This window comes from Rhinatrema bivittatum, chromosome 2 (assembly GCF_901001135.1).
Source record: "Rhinatrema bivittatum chromosome 2, aRhiBiv1.1, whole genome shotgun sequence".
NCBI classification, from domain to species: Eukaryota; Metazoa; Chordata; class Amphibia; order Gymnophiona; family Rhinatrematidae; genus Rhinatrema; species Rhinatrema bivittatum.
The window spans coordinates 383,115,581-383,138,875 of NC_042616.1; the positions used below are offsets into that span (position 1 = coordinate 383,115,581).

General features: G+C 43.9%; 1 protein-coding gene across 5 annotated transcripts in view; it reads left to right on the forward strand.

The window, feature by feature from the left end:
- ICE1 (interactor of little elongation complex ELL subunit 1) overlaps positions 1–23,295 on the forward strand; it is a 205,402-nt gene that overhangs the window by 97,489 nt on the left and 84,618 nt on the right. For 2 of the 5 annotated variants that reach the window (XM_029589992.1, XM_029589994.1), the window contains exons 9-13: positions 5,832–5,871; positions 6,575–6,634; positions 10,228–10,317; positions 10,397–10,459; positions 18,742–19,125. In XM_029589992.1, coding sequence (XP_029445852.1) covers positions 5,832–5,871; positions 6,575–6,634; positions 10,228–10,317; positions 10,397–10,459; positions 18,742–18,986 — 498 coding nt within the window. In that variant the 3' untranslated portion in view covers positions 18,987–19,125. Of the gene's footprint in view, positions 1–5,831; positions 5,872–6,574; positions 6,635–10,227; positions 10,318–10,396; positions 10,460–18,741; positions 19,126–23,295 lie in introns of those variants that run through there. The other 3 variants (XM_029589993.1, XM_029589995.1, XM_029589996.1) reach the window with 3 other exon arrangements.

Below are 23,295 nucleotides of genomic sequence, written 5' to 3' on the forward strand. Positions count from 1 at the left end.
CCTTCCTGAGGACCTCTCCTGAGATTTTGTAAGGGAATTATCTAAGGACAGTCTATTTGATTAGGAGACAGATCACAGGACTCAAATATTAGATGTTCTCCAATTTCTCAATCTCTCTAAGGAAATAGCGGTAGTGCCCATTGAGTGGACAGAGTCCAAGTCAATAGTAGTCCTAAAAGACAGAAACGGAAAGTTAATATAGTTGGGAGAATAGCAAAGATTTTTGAAGATGTTGTATATGTCTGAGGGAAGTACAGTTGTGCTCATAAATTTACATACCCCTGGCAGAATTTGTAAGATGTGTAGCATTTCAAGAAAACATGAGTGATCAGAAAAAATGCAGTCTTTATTTTTAATGTGGTTCAAATAAAACTATTATGCATCACAGAATAGCACAATCATCAAACAAACTGTAGCAATAAGGGAAATAATAAAATGTTCCTCTTCAAAAGCTTACATACACTTAGTTCTTAATATGATGTATTGACCCCTTTTGCATCAATGATGGCTTGCAGTCTTTTGTGATAGTTATGAATTGAGGCCCTTTATTTTCTCAAGTTGTAAAGCTGCTTATTCCTCTTGGCAAAAAGCTTCCAGATCCTGTAAATTCTTTGGTTCTCTAGCATGAACTGCATGTTTGAGTTCTCCGCAAAGTGGTGCAATGGTGTTAAAGTCAGGAGATTATGATGGCCACATTCTGACACCTTCAATTTCTCCCAGGACAAGCAGGGTGGTAGTCCTCACAGATGGGTGACATCATCAGATGAAGCCCTGTCACGGAACACTTTTGTCAAAGTTTCTAGAACTTTGACTGGCACACTGAGCATGCCCAGCATACCACTTAACACTGTGGCCACACGGGTCCCCCTTCAGTCTATTTTTTTTCCCCGCACAACAGTTGCCTCGCGGTTATTGGAGCTCTGGTGATTTTCTTCACACTTTTTTCCTCACGGAAAAATTTTGAAGTTTTCTTCATTCTTCCCCCCTTCACAGGGGTCCCCCATCGCGCTTCGACTTGTCCGATTTTCAGTGATTTTTTTCGCGATAAAACGGTCGGTTCCCATTTTTCACCTCACGGTGGACCGACATATTTTAACAATGGCGACGGGTTTTGGGAAGTGTCCCGAGTGCCCACAGACAATGTCCCTAACGGACCCGCACACTGTGTGCGTTCTATGCCTCGGGCCTTCCCATGACGTCCGGTGCCAGAGCTGTGCCCAGATGACCCCCCAAAGGCCTGCACGCCTGCCTAGAGAAGATGGAGCTTTTGTTTGGGCCCAAACAAACCGCTCCATCGACTTTGGTGCCGGGTGTAAAGCGTCGAGGGGGTTCATCTGAACCAAATCCCTCTCGATTGCAGCCCCGCCGGGAGGAAAGAGGAGCAGGAGCCTGACCTTCGCCGGCATCGACTCACTCTGTCTCCCGCATCGTCATCCTCTGCGCCGGAGAAGGACCGGGCCGAGCACCGCAGCAAGCACAGACACAGGCACCGATGTGTATCACCATCCGGTGCCGGCCCAGACACTGGAGCGGATTCGGCCTCGGCCAAGCTGCCTCCAAAGAGGGCCTGGGAAGAGGAGCCCCCATTTTCCTCTTGACCCCACTCCCCAAGGCGTTCCCCACCGGACACCAAGCCTGCACATATTACCGTGGAAGCTCCGGTGACGCCTAGCCTGTCTTCCACTCCGGGTGTGCGTTATCCATGCCAGCCTTTAGGGAGGAGTTGGACTGTGTAGTCCAACAGGCAGTTCTGAACGCCCTTCGGGGCTTCCAGTTGCCACCGGCGCCCTCTGTGTTGGCATCTCTCCTCGAGCATCTGGACACCCTTATCGGTGCCCCTGCCATCGCAGCCTGTTCCATTGGGTCCTTTGGTACATAAGAACATGCCATACTGGGTCAGACCAAGGGTCCATCAACCCCAGCATCCTGTTTCCAACAGTGGCCAACCAAGGGGGACCTTGCGTGGATGTTGGGATAGTGGCCTGCTCAGTGTGCCAGTCAAAGCTTCTAGAAACTTTGACAAAAGTTTTCCGGCCAGGCTCCTGATGTCACCCCATCTGTGAGGACTAACATCCTGCTGTCTAGGAGAACACCTATTAATGTAAGCAACTTTTATTTATGTTTTGCAGCTGTAAAGTGTAAACATACGCATACCTTTTAGGTGCTTAAGGCAGTGATTCCCATCCTTTTTTTTTTTGTCATGGCACACCCAGCACAGGGTTTACTTCATCATCTTTTCTTCCCTCTGCCTCCTCTTCTGGCATTATCACTTCCCTTTCCCCATACCCTCTGATATTTTCACTCTCTCTCCTTTTCCCTCATCCCTGTCACCATCACCTTCTCTTCTCATCCCTCTTCCTTCCACCCCCTAGCACCATCACTTTATCTTCCCTTACCTTTTCCCCACCTCCCTGATATCATCACCACCTTTTCCTTTCCCCTGGCATCATTACCCTCCCTCTCCCTCCACCCTTCTAGCATCATTACCTCTTTTCTTTCCCTATCTCTCCACCCTTATGGCATCACCAGCTTCTATCTCTCTCTCCTGATACCACTTTCTTTCCTTCCTGTTTCCCAAAACTCTCTCCCTTCACCCTCTGGCATCACGACCCTTCTACCTCCACCCTCTGGCATTATCACCACTTTCTCTTCCTTCTCCCTCCACCAGCTAGCATCATAATCACCTTAATCTTCCCTCTCTCTCCACCTTTCTGGCATCATCTTCTCTCCCCTAGCATCATTACCAATTTCCCTCTCCCTCCATCCCCTATCATCATCATCACTTCACCCGCCACCCCCTGGCATCATCACTTTCTTTTGCCATCCCTCTCTTCTACTTTTCTGGCATCAGCACTTTCTTTCCTTCCCTTTTCTCTCCCTCCACCTCCTAGAATCACCACCACTATCTATTCCCTCCCCCTCCTTCCACCCCTCTGGCTCCATCATGATCTTAATCTTCCCTCTCCCCTGACCTCATCACCTTTTTCCCTTCCCACTCAGCCCCTCAAGCCCTTGTCATCATCACCTTCCCTTCCCTCCCCTCTCCCCCTGACACTCTGTGGCACATTCATATTCCTCCCCTTCACATTCAGCGTTTGCTGCTTCTTCTCCCTTCCCTCCCTGGAGCTGGCAGAAGTCTGAGTAGCATTAACCTGCTCTTATTTTTTCTTCCCCTGTTGGCTTGCTCTGCAATGATAACAACATGAGGCCAGCATGTCCAGCAAGACTAGAGAGAGTTAACAGAGAGGGAAGAAGCAGCAGGAGCAGATAAGCGCTGCGACTGACCCCCTCTGCTGGCAGGAGGACATTCTGCAGGCAGGAAAGAAGCAATGAAGACTGCGGTTGGCTCTACTTTTCATATCCAGCTGTGGCACACCGGTTGGGAAACACTGGCTTAAGGCACACCACCATAAACTAAGACTTTGCAGTAGCTCTCTGAAGGCATGCATGTACAGTGCCTTGTAAAAGACTTCAAACCTTTTGCACATTTTTTTAAATGTTCCTTTCTGAAAAATACAAATCAGAATGCATTAAAGTAGGAGTTTGTATCACTGATTTACACAACATACTCTACAGTTTCACCGTGAAAGAACAATTTTAAAAATATTCCAAAAATTAAGAATAAACAACCCAAAAGTCTTGATTGCATAAGTCTTCACACCTCTTGACTCAATACTTGGTGTTATTTTATTTAGATTTATATTCCACTTTTTGCACTTTTTTTTTCAGCGCTTCAAAGTGGATTACATTCAGGTACTGTAGGCATTTCCCTATCCCCAGAGGGTTTACAATCTAAGTTTGTACCTGAGGCAATGGAGGGTAAAGTGACTTGCCCAAGGTCACATGGAGCGACAGTGGGATTCGATCCCTGGTCTCATGGTTCATAGCCCCTTTTGCAGCAATAATAGCCATGAGTTGTTTAGAATAAATGTGTACCATTGCAGGATGGTACAGTTTCTATCCATTCTTGAGGAGAGAAGAGTTCAAGCTCTGTGAACTGCAGCCTTAGTCTTGCCACATATTTTCTATTGGATTCAGGTCTGGACTTTGACTGGGCTACTTAAGGACATTCAATTTCTTCTTGCTGTGCCATTCCATTGTTGCTTTTGCTTTGTGCTTGGGATCATTGTCCTGTTGAAATGTGAATCTTCTCCCCAGTCCCAGGTCTGTGGCAGACTGGAACAAGTTTTTCTCTAGGATCTCTACCTGTACTTTACACCATGCATCTTTCCCTCCATCTTCACAAGCCTCCCTTTCTCTGCTGCTGGCAAAGCCTCCCCACAACAATGCTGCCAGCACCATTCTTTACTGTAGAAATATTAGGAGGGTGATGTACTGAGTTTGTTTAATGCTATGCATAACCTTTAGAATTGAGAACAGAAATTTTCACTTTGGTCTCATCAGATCATATCATCTTTTCTCACATGCATGCAGTATCACCTAACACTTTCTTTACAAATGCTATGTGGCATTTCATATGAATTTTTTCAGCAATATTTTTTTTTTCTTTTTTTCTTGTCACTTTCTCATACAGGCCATGTTTGTGGTGTAATCTTGAAAATGTTGAACAGTCAGTATTTTTCCCAGTCTTAGCCAGAGACTCTGTAGTCTTTTAAAGCTATCTTAGGCCTCACAGTGTCATTTCACAGCAGTTTCCTTACCCTACAGTGTTTGACTTCAGAGAGACTACCTGATCATGGCAGTATCTTGGTGGTGCCAAACTGTTTCCACTTTACCTGATAATAATGCCCAAGGAATATTCAAACACCTCCAAACTTTCCTTTAGACTTCCCAATCTTTACCTTTGACTAATGTTAGCCCTGAGTTCTTTCATCACCTCTTTTTGGCATATTTTGAACTTTGCTTCAGATCCTCTTCATTCAAGAGAAATAGCTTGATTGTTCATCCAGGAATACTTGAATCAGCTCAACTACTGTGATTGTACACAGGTGGACTCGGTTTAACTTGTTGCGTGTCTTAAGGCCATTTTTTTGAACCAAAATAAATTTGGTTTTATGCCGCAAATCAAGACTCTTCATGTTCTTAATTCTTTTTTGAATACTATCTGAAAAAAGGTGAATTTTACAAACCCGATGTGCGTCAAAGTTAGGGGATGCGCGAATATGTTGGGCTTGTGTGCGCTAAACGGATTTTAAAAGCCGTCCAGATATGCGCGTAAATGCTGCAGCTCACATATCGGAACTTCTCAAAAGGGGACAGGGCATGGGCTGTACATTGGTGGTTCAAGACTTTAACTAGAAATTAGCGCTTAGTACTTGTGTGATCCAACATGCGTTGAGGTCCCCTGCCATGCAACCTCTGCTATGGATGGCATGTAAGTAAAAAAAAAAAAAAAGCCATTTCAGAAGGATGTCAAGGGGCTGGGGTAACTGGGGGTGTGTATGGTCTATCAAATCAGGAGGGTTTGGAGGACCTAGCTGGTAACTGGGTGAACTGGAGAGGAACTGGTAAAACAGGCAATGGCTTCGAGACACAACCCTTTCAAAATTTCCCCATTTACATGGTAGAAGCAGCTTTTGCATTGCCAGCACTTGCACGCACGGCCAGGCTATTTTATAACATCTGCGCATATGTTATAAAATAGCTGCGTCCCTGGGTGCTGTCTGATACACGCATGCATGTGTGCCCCCTCGCTGGTTTCAAAATTCACCTTAAAATGTACAAGGGTGTAAACACTTACAATGCACTGCACATTATGAATATAAACCCTGTGAAATGGTATTTTTAAAAATATGAAATTAGTATTTTTCTAAGCAAATTTTGTATGATGTTTAACATGTTTTTAACCAAAATGTAATTATCCTTGACAGGAGAAACTTGAAGGATTTCAGAAAGAGAGCCATAAAAAAGGTAAGAGTTTGTTTTTTCTGCCTTTATGTTTCAATATCATAAAAGGGACATCAAATTTGGCATATACATAACTGTAACAGTTCATTGCAGCACTAAAACAAGAGCAAAACAATATGCTTGTTTCAGTGCAGTCTAAAATGTCACTAAGCCCAGATTATTAAAGCATTGTTATGCTGCTGAGGAGTGTGAGGATGTTAATAATCTCGTTTTACACAACAAACAAATGTGCGGCATACAATATTTATTTTGCATTTGCACACAAACTTGTGCAAGATATTTTAGCATATGATTAACAGTGTTGTACATGCGACAGAGCGAAACACGGCCATAAAAAAGGGGCTCTATCGCATGTACAACACTGTTAATCATATACTAAAATATCTTGCACAAGTTTGTGTGCAAATGCAAAATAAATAAGTCTGTTATATTATTATTGTCCAGTATATTGTATGCCGCACATTCGTTTGTTGTGATTCTCCCTATATGTGTGTGCTGTTCACGCCGCCGCTCCCTTGTGCTAATGATCTATATAGTGTTCTGGATACCACCTCATTCAGTTGTACCAAGTCACATGTTTTTTGACTCTATTGAAATATGTAAGCAGTTTTGTTTTTTAGAGAGGCTCTGCTTTTGTGTAATAAGTGCTGGTGTTTTAGAGGTCCTAATGATTTGCACACTTTTTTTTTTTTTATATATATTTCAGCATTAAAACATGCACATACTCAGGTTGCAAGTGAAGAGCCTGTGATAAATGTTGATAAAAGTGAGTTTTTCTGTTTTTTTCCTCAGTATGAAATCTTGAAAAATATATCCATAGCTTTGATATCTAGCAGTATTATATTTAAGTTTGCAATTTAATACATTTGAAATAATGTTTGAATATGTTTAACTGTGCCGTGTATTCTGCTTATGAAAAATAGGTAAGATTTGTATACATGCCTAGCCTACCAAAAATGTCATGATCTGTTGCTTTCTGAATCATGTTAGAGCCAGTCCATGTCTGATATAGAATATAAGGATAGATATAATAAAAGATTGCACTAAAATTTAGCAGGTTTTTACTTACATGTTAAAAATTGAAGTAAGCAAGTGGTAAGCTGATTTGGAGTAAAAAAAAAAAAAAAGTTACTACGAAATGTGTGTAAAACCAGAATACAGAGATGATCCAAAATTTAGCACACTGTTTTACATTGGCCAGGTATGCTAAAAACAGTAATAATTTTAACTTTTAAAAATTGGAGACTTTCTGATCCAGCCTGGGACCCATGAAGCAAACCTCCCTCAGGGATTCTACCCGGGAACAGAACACGAAAATATCCCTCACTCCTATCCACTCGCTAACCCAGCCACTTACCTGACACCACGCTTCAAGCTCTCCCCCTCTATAGGACCCACCTCATTTACCTTTCTTGATTGCTCCGGTCTTCAGTTCTGGCCATTTTAAAATGGCACAGATTCATCTGATGTCAGTGGCAGGTCTGAAGCCCTACTTCAGCGTGTGGCCACTTCTTATCCACCCTCCACCACAAGGGAGGAATTGGGCTGGACTGTCAAGATGTTTTTTGTCAGGAAAGGAAATGTTTCTTCTGTCCTCGCGTCCCTTTCAGCATAAGAACCCCAGGCCTTGGCTTTTGAGCTCTACTTGGCAACTCAGTGAAAAATAGGCACAGGGTTTTGATTAGATCCAGTATCTATAGCCGGTATATTAGATCCAGTATCTATAGCCGGTATATTAGATCCAGTATCTATAGCCGGTATATTGGGGCCAGTGGAATTTTCCTGTTGGATGGGAGGATTAAAGTCTTATGTAATCTATTCACTGCATTACTTCAGACAGCTGAGAATCCCAGTAAACCATACTCCAAAGATATTGTTTTGTATCGCTTCTCATCAGAAAATGCTATTTCTGGCATTCTCCTCCTCCTTAGAGTGATCAAGCCTGTACCATCACAGGGTGTGGATTTTTCAACTATTTCCTAGTACCCAGGAAAACTGGGGTGTTCTGTCCCATTTTAAACCTAAAGGCCTTGAACAAATATCATATGAAAGAAAAAGTCGTCATGATTTCCCTAGGCACCTTAAATCCCCTCCTAAACAAGGGAAACTGACTGTGCTCACAGAGAATTCCTGTAACTAGGGATGTATCTCAGACTTTTCTCCATAGACAAGTAGAGTGAAGTGGGTGACTTCATTGGATGGTGCTGAGACAGAGCATGTTCTCAGAGTTCAGAAAGACCAGACATCTTTCTGAGCCTGTGCAGAATTCCCAAGCAGCCACTCCACACAACTCTCCTCAGTTTTTCTTCCACCAAAGTGAGAGGACGTTTTGCATGCTCTCAGCTGCCAATGATATTTTTAGAGGTTTTTTTATCTCGTTTATTTTCTTAAGTTTCTTTAGTAATTTTTTTTCTGTTTGAATCTGCTCAGAATTATTTAAAAAAAAAAAAATCTCATTACCCTCCTCATGTGGGAAAGTTTCAGAAAAACATGAACAAGCATTATCAGTGAGGCATCAAATATAATCAGACGACACTAGTGACAAGAGAAAAAAGCAAACATAAACATCTTGAAAGCCTTTTTAAACATCTGCATATTAGTCATAATATGAAGTTGTGATTCAAGGCCTGTGAGTGTGGTCAAATTGTCCCTCACCACCGGACACCAGTGTCTCAGCCTGAATCATGAACAGCCGAATTGCTCCAACTGTGGAAGCATGTCACGATGGGCACAACGTTACAGGGCTGCAAAGACTGAGAGCCTCCGTTAGACCGGGGATCTGAGTAAGTCTGTCTCCTGCAGGTCCTCCTCTAAACTGAGTTGGACCAGTTCTCTTTTGGCAGTCCAGCTTCTCTTGGGATTCAATGGGGAGGAAATGCATAGGAAGAAACTGCATGACTCGACTACGCCGAAGCGGTGGTTGCAGTCTTCCCTAAAGACTTCCCTGATGCATACCATATCAAAGCAGTCAGTGCCAAAGAAGGATCCATTGATTTAGCATGCATCATAGCAGCCACAGACTGACACACGACTTTCCCGATACACGATGCATCAAAGTGGTTGCCACACCAATGCACCCTATATTGAAACGCTCTATGCATGGCTCACTGGCGCACTCGACACACTCCAACTTGATGTGCTCGAAAAATGCCCTGAAGCAATCTGCGTAGACAGTCGAAGTGGCACACATAGACTCATTCGGTATCCGAGCCATTGAAGCAGCCTTCAATGCATGCGGTGTAAGTGGCCTTCCAATACTCATGGCCATTGATGCATGCAGTGTCCAGAAATCATTATTTATGTGTAGCTATTTATTCTTTTCTTGGAGAACAGCTGTTACAATTAAGCAACTTGCTTTACCAGGGTAGAATGGCTTGACCGAAAATAGCCCCTTTGAGAGTACTGCAAGAAGGTATGGGTTGTTTAGAGTATTTTTAGCAGCAGAAAAGAGCTGTTCCTTTTATGTCAATGAGGAATACGGTGAACATACACTCAATTTTCACATACACTATTTTGCTCCATCCTCTTCAAACCAAACTACCCATAGAAATGGCAAGTACAAAGTCTATAAATGCATTTAGCTTGTATATTTTGAATGTGCTGATTTTCAAAGAGAAACATAGGGTTTCTCTTTGAAATTTGTGTAGCATGCATATGTTAAAGCTACCCATATAATTTGTCAGCTACCTGAGCTATTTGAAAATTCTCTAAATTCTGGCTTGCACCAACAAGCTTTCATATATCTGTATTTCATGTTATAAACATTTCTGATATGTATTTTCTGATATGTATGTATGTATATATTCCCCGACAACCATTGTATATACAAATTTATACCTCCTACAAATGTTGATATCAATCATATCTAGCAGAATCTCCCTGCCCCTCTTCTGACTAACCACTATCATGTATCCCACTTAGTTAATTATTACTTGTATAACTTCCATATTATTCGTATGTTATTGTTTTTGTTATTATTGTTATTTCTACTGTTCCTATTATAATCATGTGACAAATGTAAAGCCTGTTGCTAAGTTCTGTTCCCTGTAAACCGATGAGATGTTCCCAACGTTCGTCGGTATATAAAAGATATTAAATAAAATAAATAAATAAATATTGTAGCTCATTGGCTTTGCTTACATATGAAAATGTTACTTGACTAGAATTGAAAACAGCACGGGCTACACATTTTTTTTAAAGTAAATGGAAGCTACATATGTGCTTCTGAGGAGTCTTCTCCCATCTGTTAGCAAGAAGGGGGAACTTCTGTACAGTGCAGGAGTCCAAGACTGCTAATCAATCAGCATCTCTAAGTAGACAAGGTTTTCTCTCTTCTTTAATTTTTACTCTTCACGACAGGAAAAATAAAACAACTGCTGGAAGAACTCTGGGGGTGTATTGACTCTGCAACAGAGGGAAAGAGGAACAAAGATGACAATCACTTCCTGGGTAAGTTGGACAAACAGATGTACTAAATGTACTAAGATGCTGTGGGAGTATTTATTTAATTGCATTTCATCTTTTTCAGCAGTTTCCATTCATAGTCATTCAAGAACACCAGAGACAAAGCAGATCAAGTTCATCAGTGAAGGTATGCATAATCCAAATATATTTTAAACTAGAAATTATATGAATCTTGAAAAGGAGATATTTATTTATTTTGAATTCTTATATACCGACATTCTTGTAGGATTTACAAATCATGTCTGTTTACAATACAACAGAACAATCGCGTCTAAGGCGCTACATTAAAACATAGCGTCAAAAGAGTAAGATAAAATAACAGAGCAATCGCGGCTAGGGCGTAACATTAGAACATAACGTCTAGTAGAATATATAAATATGAACACATAAGAATGCTTCGAATAGAACGAATAGGGGACTTTAAGGAACATTGGCACATTAGAACATTTAAATCATTAATAGTAAACCTTAACTTTAGCACTTACATAGAATAGTTCGGGTTACTTTAGAGTAACAGATGGCACAGGGTGTGGAGAGAGGGTCAGGGCAATGGGTAGAGATAAGAGGTGAGGAGGGGACAAGAGATAAGAGGGAAGGGGGACAAGAAGGTAAGGGCTGTAAGTCAGGAAGAAAAGAGAGGAACAGACTAAAATAGTTGTGGAAGTGGAGATCCTAGAACCCAATTATGTCCTGTTATGTCCTTTAACCTGTGTCAGAATGGTCTTGGGATTCTGGGAAGGCTTGTCTGAAAAGCCATGTTTTGAGGTGTTTCTTAAATGTTTGATGGCAAGGTTCTTGTCGAAGCTCAGGTGGCAGAGAGTTCCAGAGGGTGGGCCCTGCTGTCGAAATAGCACGCTTTCTTAGTGTGGATTTGACCGGAGGGGCATATAATGATCCTTTGTATGCGTTTCTAATTGGTCTGTCTGATGAATGAAGACTGAGTTGAGTGCTTAGTTTAAGATAGGTGATGCCATGAATGTCCTTGTGTATCATCATTAATGCTTTGAAGGTGATCCTAGATTTAATGGGAAGCCAATGAAGGATATAAAGATATAAAGGCAAAAGATATAAAGAAATGAAGGATATAAAGATATAAAGGCAGCTAATCATTTTGTTAGCAACGTAAATAAAGGGAAGAGGAAAGAGACAGTTATGGTTTTCCAAAGAAGTAGCTGAAAAGGGAGAAAATGTTAGTATTCATAAACTACAAGAGATTGCAGAAAGAGGAAGAAGGGCAACAATATCTGGAAAAGGTAAGAGAAGCTGAGAAAGTAGTAAAGAATGTGAAAATTCAGACAGAATAAAAAATAACAAATATGGTAAAATGGGGGGACAAGACTCTTCTTAGATTTGTCAGTGACAAGGAAGTGCAAAAGTGGCAGTGTGAGACTCAAAGGTGAAAAGGAGGAATATGTAGAGGATGAGGAGGAAAAAGCAAAATTGCTTAACAAATATTTCTGTTCATTGTTTACTGTGGAAGGGCCTGGAGCAAAAACACATAAAACAAACACAAATAAGATTGGAAGTGAGGTATCAGAATAGTGTATTTGTGAAGAGCTAACTAAACTGAAAGGGCTAGATATTCAAAGCTGGCCGTGTAAATAACAGCCAGTTAGAAATTATCCTGCTAAGTTGTGATGTATGTTCAGTGATCCTGCGAAGCTGCTGAATATATGCTTATGTATGCACACTTTGCTGGATAAGTCTACTCTGCTAAGTTTAGACCTGCTCTATGGCACGTCTAAATTTACTTGTATACTTATATGCTAAATCCAAATATCAGTTATACAGCTAATTCTCTCCACCCCCGATCTGTCCAGAAGATGCCTAATTTTGTGCATGTAACTTTTAGCCGAAGAAGGGACTTATACAGCTAAGTGGCAACTGCTGACCGTAGGCACATATTTAGCGACTACTGAGACAAAACAGTATCTGAATTCAAAAAAGCATGGTATAAATGCAGGGGATCTCTAAGGAAGAGATGAGAATTATAATGCTAAATGAATTGGACAGAGGGATAGACTGGATGGGCCATGCAGTCTTTTTCTGCCATCATGTTTCTATTGTCATACTTGCTTTGAACTTGCTTTGCTCTTGCCTCTCGCTGGACCGTGCTCCGATCCGGACGTCTCACCGGGCCTTGCTGCTCCCATACATCGATCCTGGTCGCTGATCACAGCGCTGCAGCCAATCCTGCCCCAGGCGCCCTAGTGACATCACCAAGTGGCGACTCCCGGGGCATTGAAATTGACTGCAGCTTCCCGGCGTCGCGCGACAAAGGGGCCTGCCCCTTTGTGTGCCCTTTAGTGCAGCCCCTTATTGCTACCCAACTAGGTTACCTCCTTACCTCCTTTCCCTACATTCCCCCCTGCGGTCCACCCTGTATCCCGCTATCCCCTAGAACTTAGGCTCCTTCGGTGTAATCTTTCTATACGCACACGTTCCTTTCTTGCACCCCTCCTAACCTCCCCCATCCACCCCTTTCTACCTCCTGTTTTATTTTCCAGCCATACCACCCAACACTCGAACTACTCACTACCCTCCCCTCAACATGTCTTTACTACCCTATTCCATTCTCAACACTCGGCCACTGGTCCGTAACCAAATTTTCACACCTACCCCCCCTTCATCCCTCAGATCTCTGGTCCCCATCTTGATCACTCCACTACCACAACTCCTCTGCCTCACCACGCTATCCATTCTCCTCTTCAACTCACAATCATTAGCAAAAAAAATTCCCAATCCTGAGCGACCTACTCCAAGATTCCCAGCCCGACATCTGTGCTATCACAGAAACATGGCTTACTCCGACAGATATGGTACTCTTGAATCAACTCCCCTCCAACATTTATGATATACATTCCATCCCCAGACCCAAAAAAAGAGGAGGCGGCTTCCTATTAGCCACAAAAAAAGAATTAAAGTTAATCCCTCAGGAAGTCAACATAGCACATAAATTCGAAGTCGGCCTCCTCAAATCTCCACAGCTTCAAATTTGCCTTGTCTACAACCCCCTTGGCCTCCTCAATGCTAACACATCACCACTCATCGAATTCATTGCAGATCGGATAGACATAGACATCCCCGCCATCATCATGGGAGATTTCAATCTTCATGTCGACTGCATCCCCTTACCACCATCATGCGAGGCCTTCCTAACATCTGTGTCAGCCATGGGCTTCACCCAAATTGTCTCCAATCCTACTCACAAAGCTGGTCACACCCTTGACCTGATTTTCACAAACACTCTCCTTCTCACAACTTCACCTCCCATCTGCACCCCTGTACCATGGTCCGATCATGCACTCATAAAAACGACCCTCTCTACAAACAAATTGTTATCCTCAAACAATATACAAAACAAGACTATACAATATAGGAAGCTTTGTTCCCTAGAGGACCTGTCCCTAGCCCTCTCAAAGAACCTACAGAATCTAGATCTCACTAACGAGAACACTGCATACAGCTCATGGAAGAACATCACCAAACTAATCGCTGAGGAAAATTTCCCCATTATCACCAAAGAAATAACACCTTCAAACCCAAAAAAGCCTTGGTTTACCCCGGAACGTAAAGCCCTTAAACTCCAATTACGGGCCAAGGAAAAGAAATGGCGTAAGAACCCCTCCCCGGCTCTCCAGGCTTCCTACAAACACACCCTCCATACCTACAGAACCTCCATTCTGAAAACAAAAAGAGACTACTACGCTCAGAAAATCCACAACTACCAATACGATGCCAAAGCCCTTTTTAAGTATGTATCCTCCTTCACAAATTCTACACCTCCGCCTTTCTCAGATACAGATGCCAAAAACAAGTGTATGGATTTAGCTAACTATTTTCACTCCAAAATCACCAATATTATCTCGAAATTTCCCACAACCCCCCTCCTCCCCCTTACCACCCAAAAATCTTCCAGTAACACCCTCATCTCATTCGAACTCACCTCTGCCGCAGAGATAACTAGCCTCCTAAAGAAAATGAAACCCTCCCTCCACCCCGAAGATTCCATCCTTACAAAATCACTCCTTGCTATTCCAGACGCCATAGCCAATCCTATCTCCGAAATTATTAACCGATCCCTCACCCTAGGTAAGGTCCCAGATGATCTGAAACAAGCCACCCTCAAACCCATTCTAAAGAAACCTAACCTGGACCCTGCAGTCCCGGCCAACTACCGACCGATATCCAACCTCTCATTCATAGCAAAACTCATGGAAAGGGTAGTTAACGCACAACTCATAGAAACAACTCGATGTCCACATACTTGTTATTTTCCACCTCTCAATTCGCTTTCGAAAATTCTTCAATACTGAAAACCCTGCTAATATCTCTTACCGATACATTCTCAAAGGATTAGATAAAGGCCAATCTTACACCCTGGCCCTGCTGGACATCTCTGTGGCCTTTGATACAGTCAACCATAATCTCCTTATCAATCGCCTCTCAGATATCGGTATCGCGGGCTCAGCCCTGAACTGGTTGTCCTCCTTCTTAGACAACCGCTTCTACAAAGTCAAAATAGGCAATCATGAATCTAACCCAGTCAAGTTATCACATGGTGTTCCTCAAGGCTTCTCCCTCTCCCCTACCCTCTTCAATATTTACGTACTTCCCCTATGCCAGTTACTTGCAGATCTTGGACTTACTCACTATGTATATGCGGACGATGTCCAGATACTTCTTCCTATCACCGATTCTGTGACAAATGCCCTTAAATTATGGGATAATTGCCTATCCTCAATCAATAGCCTTCTCACCAACCTTAACCTCGCCCTTAATTCCTCGAAAACTGAACTACTCTACATTTCTCCTGCCCGCCACCCTCCCACTTCCCCGCTTCCGACTCACCCCTTCTCACAACATGTCAGAGACCTTGAGGTCACCTTGGATGACCACCTCAATCTCCAAAAACACATAACCAACATTACAAGAGACTGCTTTTACAAATTAGACATCCTGAAAAAATTAAGACCCCTTTTACAAACCATAACGACTGTCCGAACCTGTCCTCCAAACTACACTATTTGCTAAAATCGACTACTGCAATACCCTTTTTCTAGGATTGCCCGTGTCCACCATCAGACCTCTGCAGATGCTGCAAAATGCAGCAGCTAGAATTCTTACTAACTCCCGTGGATTTGACCATATCAACTCCAATCCTCAGAGGACCTCCACTGGCTACCCATCCCAGCTAGAATCTTTCATAAAAGCCTAACTATCCTCCACAAAACCCTACACAATAATGAGATTCACTGGCTTAATGAACTCTCTCCAGTTTCATATCCCTAACAGGCCTACCAGATCCGCCTACCTAGAAACTCTTACTTGCCCCCTCACACAAATCTACCCAGCTAACTTCCACCCGAGAATGTGCGCTCTCCATCGCAGGTCCTACATTATGGACCTCGATGCCACCAGACCTACGCTTGGAGCACTGTCCAAACCCTTTAAAAAAAAAAGTTAAAACCTGGTTATTCAAACAAGCATTCAATTAATCCCATCCGAGCCTCAGTCCCCAGTTCCCATAACCTAATCTTATTAACCCTTCACGACCTAACTGTCCTATACCATCACTGGTAAACCACAATATTATAACATTGTCTCTACAATTTTGCCGCAACAGCTAGTGCCTTAACTGTCATACAGTTTTTGTAAATATATTATGTACTATAGTTGTTTATCTCAACAAAGTTGTTTGTTTCCTGTATCCTTCCTGCTAGTACTTCACTTGGTCCCTTAGACTGTTCCGCATTCTCACACCCGTTCCTTAAATTCCCTGTTAATTGTAAACTTTATCCTTCCTTTCTCCCTACTAGTTTTTTGGGCTCCCCAGTTGATGTGAACCGATGTGATATTCATTTGAATGTCGGTATAGAAAAGTTATAAATAAACAAATAAATAAATACTGCATTCCTACTATAATAAAACTATTGTGGCATATTTTTAAATTTAATTTTTTTTTATTTTTAAAGCTTACATATTTACAAATATAGCAAATCACTTATCTTTAGAATCAAAATGTAGATCATAACCATATGAGCAAAATCAAATAACCACAGTAAATATGTCTTGAAAAAGAGAGGCCATCAATTTAAGTGGTGAGAGGAGGATTAATCTTACCTAAAACTTCTATACAGGGATACATTCCAAATGTCTACACACAGCAAACATAAAAAAGTGTGTGGTGTTGATCACAATACCTTGTCCAATAAAGTAGAAACATATGCTAATTCTCTTGTAAACATGTATCATCCTTGTAGATTTTACAAATCTTTTTACTTTGCTCTGGATCACAAACAATATGAATAACATTTGGCCGGATAAAGAAGCAAAAAATGTGATACTTAGAGATAAAAATCACATTTTTCATAATTAAGCATTTTGTCGTATGAACCTGTATAGCATAGGCCATTTTAGGGAATAACTTTATTGAAGCAGCAAAAACCTTTCTGCTGGAAGCTGGTTTCCATAATAAATCGTTCATCTGTTTTGATAGCATTTCCACCTCTAAGAGGAGACAAAGTCAAGAAATTGTCAGATAAATCAGTTTAAGAAAGTGCACTTCTCACTGAAGATTTAGACCAGGTCTTCGTAAACCATGGGTCGGGACCCCAAATGGGGTCACAAAACCTTCAACTGGGGTCACAAATGCCTCGAACAATAGTGCTCTTCACATGCTACAGCAGCATTACTATGGAAGTCATCGTGGGGTCTGTGAGGCAACACGCGTTCATGGGCCCTGCAGTTGCCCAGCTCTTGAATGAATTTCTGTTGTAACAGGAAGCCCTGCATGAGGAGGGATCGGGGCCACTGCCGGGTCTGTCAGCTAGTACTAATTCACAAGCCCAATGCTGACTTCCATGACTAATGTTTCTCCTACTTGCCACTCACTGGACTTGGGTAAAACCAAGAGGGAAAGGGATAGCTCAGCATGTATGGCCAGTGAAGATTGCTACTTCTTCTTTCTCCTTATCCTTCACTTAATTAACCCCTTCCCCCCCCCAAAAAAAAAAATGTTGCCCCCTTCATCAGTATGTCCTCTTTTCACTAGCTGTCATCCACATTTGGTGTTGGGTCCAAAAGAAAATGGTGCTACTGATCCTGGCTTGGTGTTTTGGAGGAGGGGGTTATTTAAAGGAACGGATCAGATTCAGGAGGGGTTTGAGGTTTGGATCAGCTGGGGAGGAATTGGCATGGAGGGTGAGAGAGGGGGAATGACAAAAGATCAACTGGAGGATGTAAGAGATTCTGTGGGGAGAGAGAAGAGATGAAGGGGAGGAGGTGAGCCTGAGAGTTGAGAGGGGATGGAAGATGAGTGAGGTGTGAGTGGGGGATAGGTTGAGAGAGAGAAGGGATGACAAGATCTTTTGGAGGTTATGAGAGGATCAGCTGAAGGGCATGAACCAGGGAATGGGCTGGGGAGGTGAGAAAATGGATGGGATTAGCTAGAGAGGTGGAGGTTAAGAAAGAGTCCACTGGAGGGGAGGAGATTATCCTCTGCAAACAAAGCACCTGCTCTCTTAGAGGATGAGTGAGGAGGAGCAGCTGGAGTACAGGTGAAAGTGAAGTAATTGAGGGGTAACGGACCTCTGCTAATTTGTTTTGGTTATCTTCTGGGGTCCATGTGAATTTTCAGATGCTAAAATGGGGTTGCTTTATATAAAAGTGTGGGAAGCTCTGCTTTTTAGACAATTAAGAGCTATACAGTACTTTACTTCCGTCATAATTTGGCTATTTGATTTACCATTCAAGAGTTTAATAAGCCCTAGCACTATAGCTCCCTCAAGTATTTTGTAACAAGTAGTGGCAAAACAGATCTGGGGATAAATACATTTTTAAATTGCTCTTAGATTTTGGTTCTTGGTTCTTTTTTCTAAAATTCTCAGTCAGATCTAAGAGTTTCATTATCCTTGCTTAGAGCAACATGTGTGTCTTGTTTGTATTTTTATAATTGTTAAATTTGATTTTTTAAAATATTTCTTAAATATAAATTGTTCATTTTATGTTACTTTATATGCTGTATATTGTCATGGACATTTATATTATGGCAACTAATAATAAAAATATCTGTGTGTTTTTAAGCCATAATTGTAACGGATTATATCATAAAAGGGATAACCTGAGAAGACAGAGCCAGTTAAATATTTCAAATATCTTTTCGAGTACCTTTTATAATGGCCAAAACTGTTTTCTTTTCACATATATATATATATATATATATATAGCTTGCCACAAAGTTTGCATTATTTATTTAGGAAGTTGTCTGCTAATACCCTGTACCCATTTTGTTCACTCGAGAGTGAAGGGAAACAGTATAACCCTGCCGCCCCTCCCCCCCAGTCCACTAGTTTCCGAAATGTAAAAATTTGCAGTTGCTAATTTTGGAGGTTTTCCTTCATTATACAGACAAAGTGTCCAAAAAACAGAGCAAACCCAGGAAGTCTGATGCTTGCATAGTGGCTCCAAGTCACAATAGTCTATTAGAACTTTGTGAGGTGCAGAGCTCCGCAACAGCACTTCAGAGGAAAAAGAACAGTGAGCCTCAAGGAGGTGATCCCATCATGAGGAGCAAGAACTTTGAAGGTGATGCAGAAGATTGCAATGGTGATAATGTTTTTCTACGAGGCTATGACCATGGATATGCTTGTTAAGAGAGACTCGCCAAATAACTCAAGTGATTCTGATCAGGAAGATGACCACCTTGATGACAAACTACTAGAAGTACTTAAATGGGCCAAACCTCTTCCACCACTTTTGTCCCCACAGCCGCTTTCACCTTCCGTTACACAGGTGAGTTATAAGAAATGTATGTCAGTCATTATACAACTACATCATTTTTATGAAATATTAAATACATAGCTGTGACATTTTATATCGTTGGGAAGAGGCAACTTTTATCTAAGCAGATGCCTGTACTATTCTGCTTCTAATTTTATGGATTTGGTTTAAATACTCCATTATTGAATGTTAATAAAGTGAATAAAATGTTTCTGTGACTGCCAGTTTTCTCCATGCTAATAATAATAATAATGCTCAGCAATTTATATTTCCTAGCGTGTAGCAGATGGACTCAGGACCAATGGGTATAGTGTACTCCTGATAGCAGTTGGAGATGGATCAGATTTCAATCTGACATCAGCCCTAGTACATATACCCCTGCAGGAAGTGCAGCTCTTCAGTATTTTCCGTCTCCATAGCAGTTAGGGACTCTATGCACGCTCGCACAGCGTTAGTAATTTACCAAAGAACACCAAAATAAGAAATCTTACCTCTACAGACGAGCACCGCGCTCCTGCAGTGACACCCATTGGGTCCCTCCCCCAGTTGAGAATTCCTGAGGTGATTTCTGCGATCCCTCGGAGGTAAGCCTCAGTCTGGCGGCCGACCCTCGGCGAGGACCTAGCCCCCGACATCGGGTGAGGCTGAGAGGCAGCGGGTGCAACTTCGAGCGCGGCGGTGAAGGTATTGTCCCTCTCCCCCCGCAGCTGGAGACCGTCCGGAACGAAACCGGGAAGCGCCAAGACAAGGTAAGGTAGAAATCTATTCAAAAGTCTCCGGTCTCCGAAGCTCGAGGAAACGCACAGGTCGCCAGCCGGCACCATTGCCACCGGGTTGATTTGCCCTAGCAGGGCTAGACCCCGGTCAGATCAGAGGGTCTTCCCATGTGGAGACCCTCTGAGGTGGTCGCCATATTGTCCGTGTGGTCGCCGTCACCATTTTGATCTGTTCGTCGCCCATGCACACAGAGGCAAGCCGTGCGCACAAAGTCGCGCGTCCAAGTACTGTGTGCACAAGCGATGTGCATAGCCACACAATTACTGTGCCAGGCGCATAACTTCGATCTGTGCACATAAGTGTGCACAACTCACTGAGCGCGCACCAAACCTAAGCGCACAATTTTGACGCACCGGAGCGCACAACTGTATCTTACGCGCACAAGCCATGGCACCACTGGAAAAGAAACTCAAAGCTCAGGGCCTTTGCCCAGCTTGCCACATTAGAGCTGCACAGCATTAGGAGGCCACGGCCCTGTGTATGCAGTGCGAAGAGGCCCTAGGGGATCCAACTTATGGCCCTCCCCAGCTGGTACCGGGTTCCAGCTTCTCGAGCAATACGCTGGAGCTAGCACTGCACAGCGGGACCCCCCCCTCAAACGGGGCTCTCCAGGGACACGGTGCCCCTTAGTCTAGACCCAGCGTCTATCTCCTGGGTGGAATTCTTCAAAGGTCTGCATACCTTCGTCCACATGCAACCGGGGGCCTTCTATAATACGGCCACAGGCTCTACCAGAGGACCTCAACATCTCGGGTCCCTCTGTGCCCAGGTAAGTGTTCCCACCACCCAGAAGCTCCACCTTCGGGGACACGGACAACTCTGAGGATTCAGAACCCCTGGAGGAAGGGGAACTCCCTCCGGGCACAGAGCCACACTGAACCATGAGACGCTTCTTCACCAAGGATGAGCTTCCAGACATGGTCACACACAGCTTAAAAGAGCTTGCTATCCCAGGCACAAGTGCCTCGGGGAAACCTAAGACGAACCCACTACTAGAGGGACTCCGTCAGACCTCCTGCCATTTCCCATTATTACAAGCCGCCAGCAACTAATTGACCTGGAATGGGATGCCCCAGAAACTGCGTTCAAAAGAGGCCGGGCTCTGGCAGCCATGTACCGTCTGACCCAGCCGCCAAAGATCTCCTGGCATGTCCGAAAGTGGACGCCATGGTCTGCGCGGTCTCAAAACACACTACTATCCCGGTGGAGGGAGGAGCAGCACTCAAGGATGCTCAAGACAGACGTCTGGAATCTATCCTCAAACAGTCCTTTGACGTCTCCGCTATGTCTTTACAGATTGCGGCCTGCTGTGCCGTGGCGACACGCGCCTGCTTAGCACAGACCAGGAATAACACTCTTGGGGAGTATCATTCCTCGCGGACGCCGCTTCTGATCTGGTACGCACCGCAGCTAGATGTGTCATCCGCCATGGCAGCCAGAAGACAAATCTGGCTCCGAAACTGGTCGGCCGACGCATCCTCCAAAACGAGACTCACAAGGATGCCTTTCAAGGGAACACTCCTGTTCGGAAGCAAACTAGAGAAACTAGCCAACAAATGGGGCGAGTCCCCACTGCCGCGGCTACCGGAGGACAGGAATAAGAGAAACCAGTGATCCTTCCCCCGAACCTCCAGGGGCAGAGGATCACAGCGCTTCAACCCATATAGAAGCACATATCAAGTTGCCCGGCCCTCAGGCCGTAGCCAGTCTTTTCGGAACAAGCATAACAAAAGGGGAGCCAGCTCGGGCTCAGGCCTCAGCCGCACCCCACAATGAAAATCAGTCGACCCGTGCAAAGGAAGAAGCCATAGGGGGCAGACTTGCCCTATTCTACCAAAGATGGGTCGAGATAACTTCGGACAAGTGGGTCCTATCCATCATTCGAGAGGGATATTACCTGGATTTCCACCACTTCCCTCCGGACAAGTTTGTGGAATCTCCCTGTCATGACCTTTCCAAGAGGATAGCAGTGGAAGCTACACTGACCAGATTGCTAGCATTAGAGGCTATAACACTGGTGCTCCCACAACAAATAAATACTGGACATTATTCCATCTATTTTATCGTCCCCAAGAAAGAAGGAACGTTCAGACCCATCCTGGATCTCAAGGCGGTCAATTGTCACTTGAAGATTCCTCGCTTCTGCATGGAAAGCCTACGCTCGGTAATAAGGGCAATACAATCGGGAGAGTTCCTTACATCCCTGGATCTGTCGGAAGCTTACCTACACATTCCAATCCATCAATAGCATCTACGCTTCTCGATCCTGGGCCGTCACTACCAGTTCCGGGCACTACCTTTCGGGTTAGCCACTGCACCCCGGACGTTCACCAAGATCATAGTGGTGGTGGCAGCAACACTGAGGAAGGAAGGAATCCGCATGCACCCTTATCTAGACGGTTGGCTGATCAAGGCGAAATCCCCAGAGGAAAGCCACCAGGCAACTAACAGAGTCAAAACTCTACTGGAGAGCCTCGGATGGGTGGTCAACACAAACAAGAGCTGCCTGCAGCCCTCCCAATCCCTAGAATACTTGAGAGTCTGGTTCGACACCAAACAAGACAAGGTCATCCTGACACCGACAAGGAGATAAAAAATGATGACCCAGTTACGAACCCTGTTGAGCGAACTTCGCCCCACAGCATGGGATTACCTACAAGTCCTTGGCCTCATGGCATCCTCACTGGAAGTAGTGTCATGGGCACGAGCTTACATGAGACCCCTACAATGCTCATTACTATCACGATGGAATCCACTGTCCCAGAACTACACTGTACGTCTTCAGCTCCTGGACAGAGTTCGGGCCCAACTACGATGGTGGCTGCAAGAAGCCCATCTGAGCCAGGGAACGAGACTATCCTCACCAACCTGGATCCTATTCACCACGGATGCCAGCCCTTCGAGGATGGGGAGCACACTGCCAGGAGCTAACCGCCCAATGGCAATGGAACGAAGAAGAGTTGGGATGGAACATCAATCGCCTAGAAGCCCGGGCAGTCAGACTAGCCTGCCTAAGGTTCAGTCACAGACTCCGAGCCAAAGCGGTCAGAGTAATGTCTGACAATGCCACAACAGTGGCCTACATCAACCGTCAGGGAGGAACCAGAAGCCAACAGGTGTCTCTGGAAATAGATCTCCTAATGCCATGGGCGGAAGTGAATCTGCAAGTGATCTCGGCCGTCGACATCGCTGGGAAAGACAATGTTGCTGCGGACTACCTCAGCAGAGAAAGTCTAGATCCAGGAGAATGGAGGCTGTCGACCACAGCATTCCAATTGATAGTAAACTGTTGGGGAACACCAACCATGGACCTCCTGGTGAACCAGTCCAACGCCCAAGTACCCAGTTTTTTCAGGTGCAGGTGGGAGCCCCAGTCCCAGGGAATCAATACCCTGGTAGAGACCT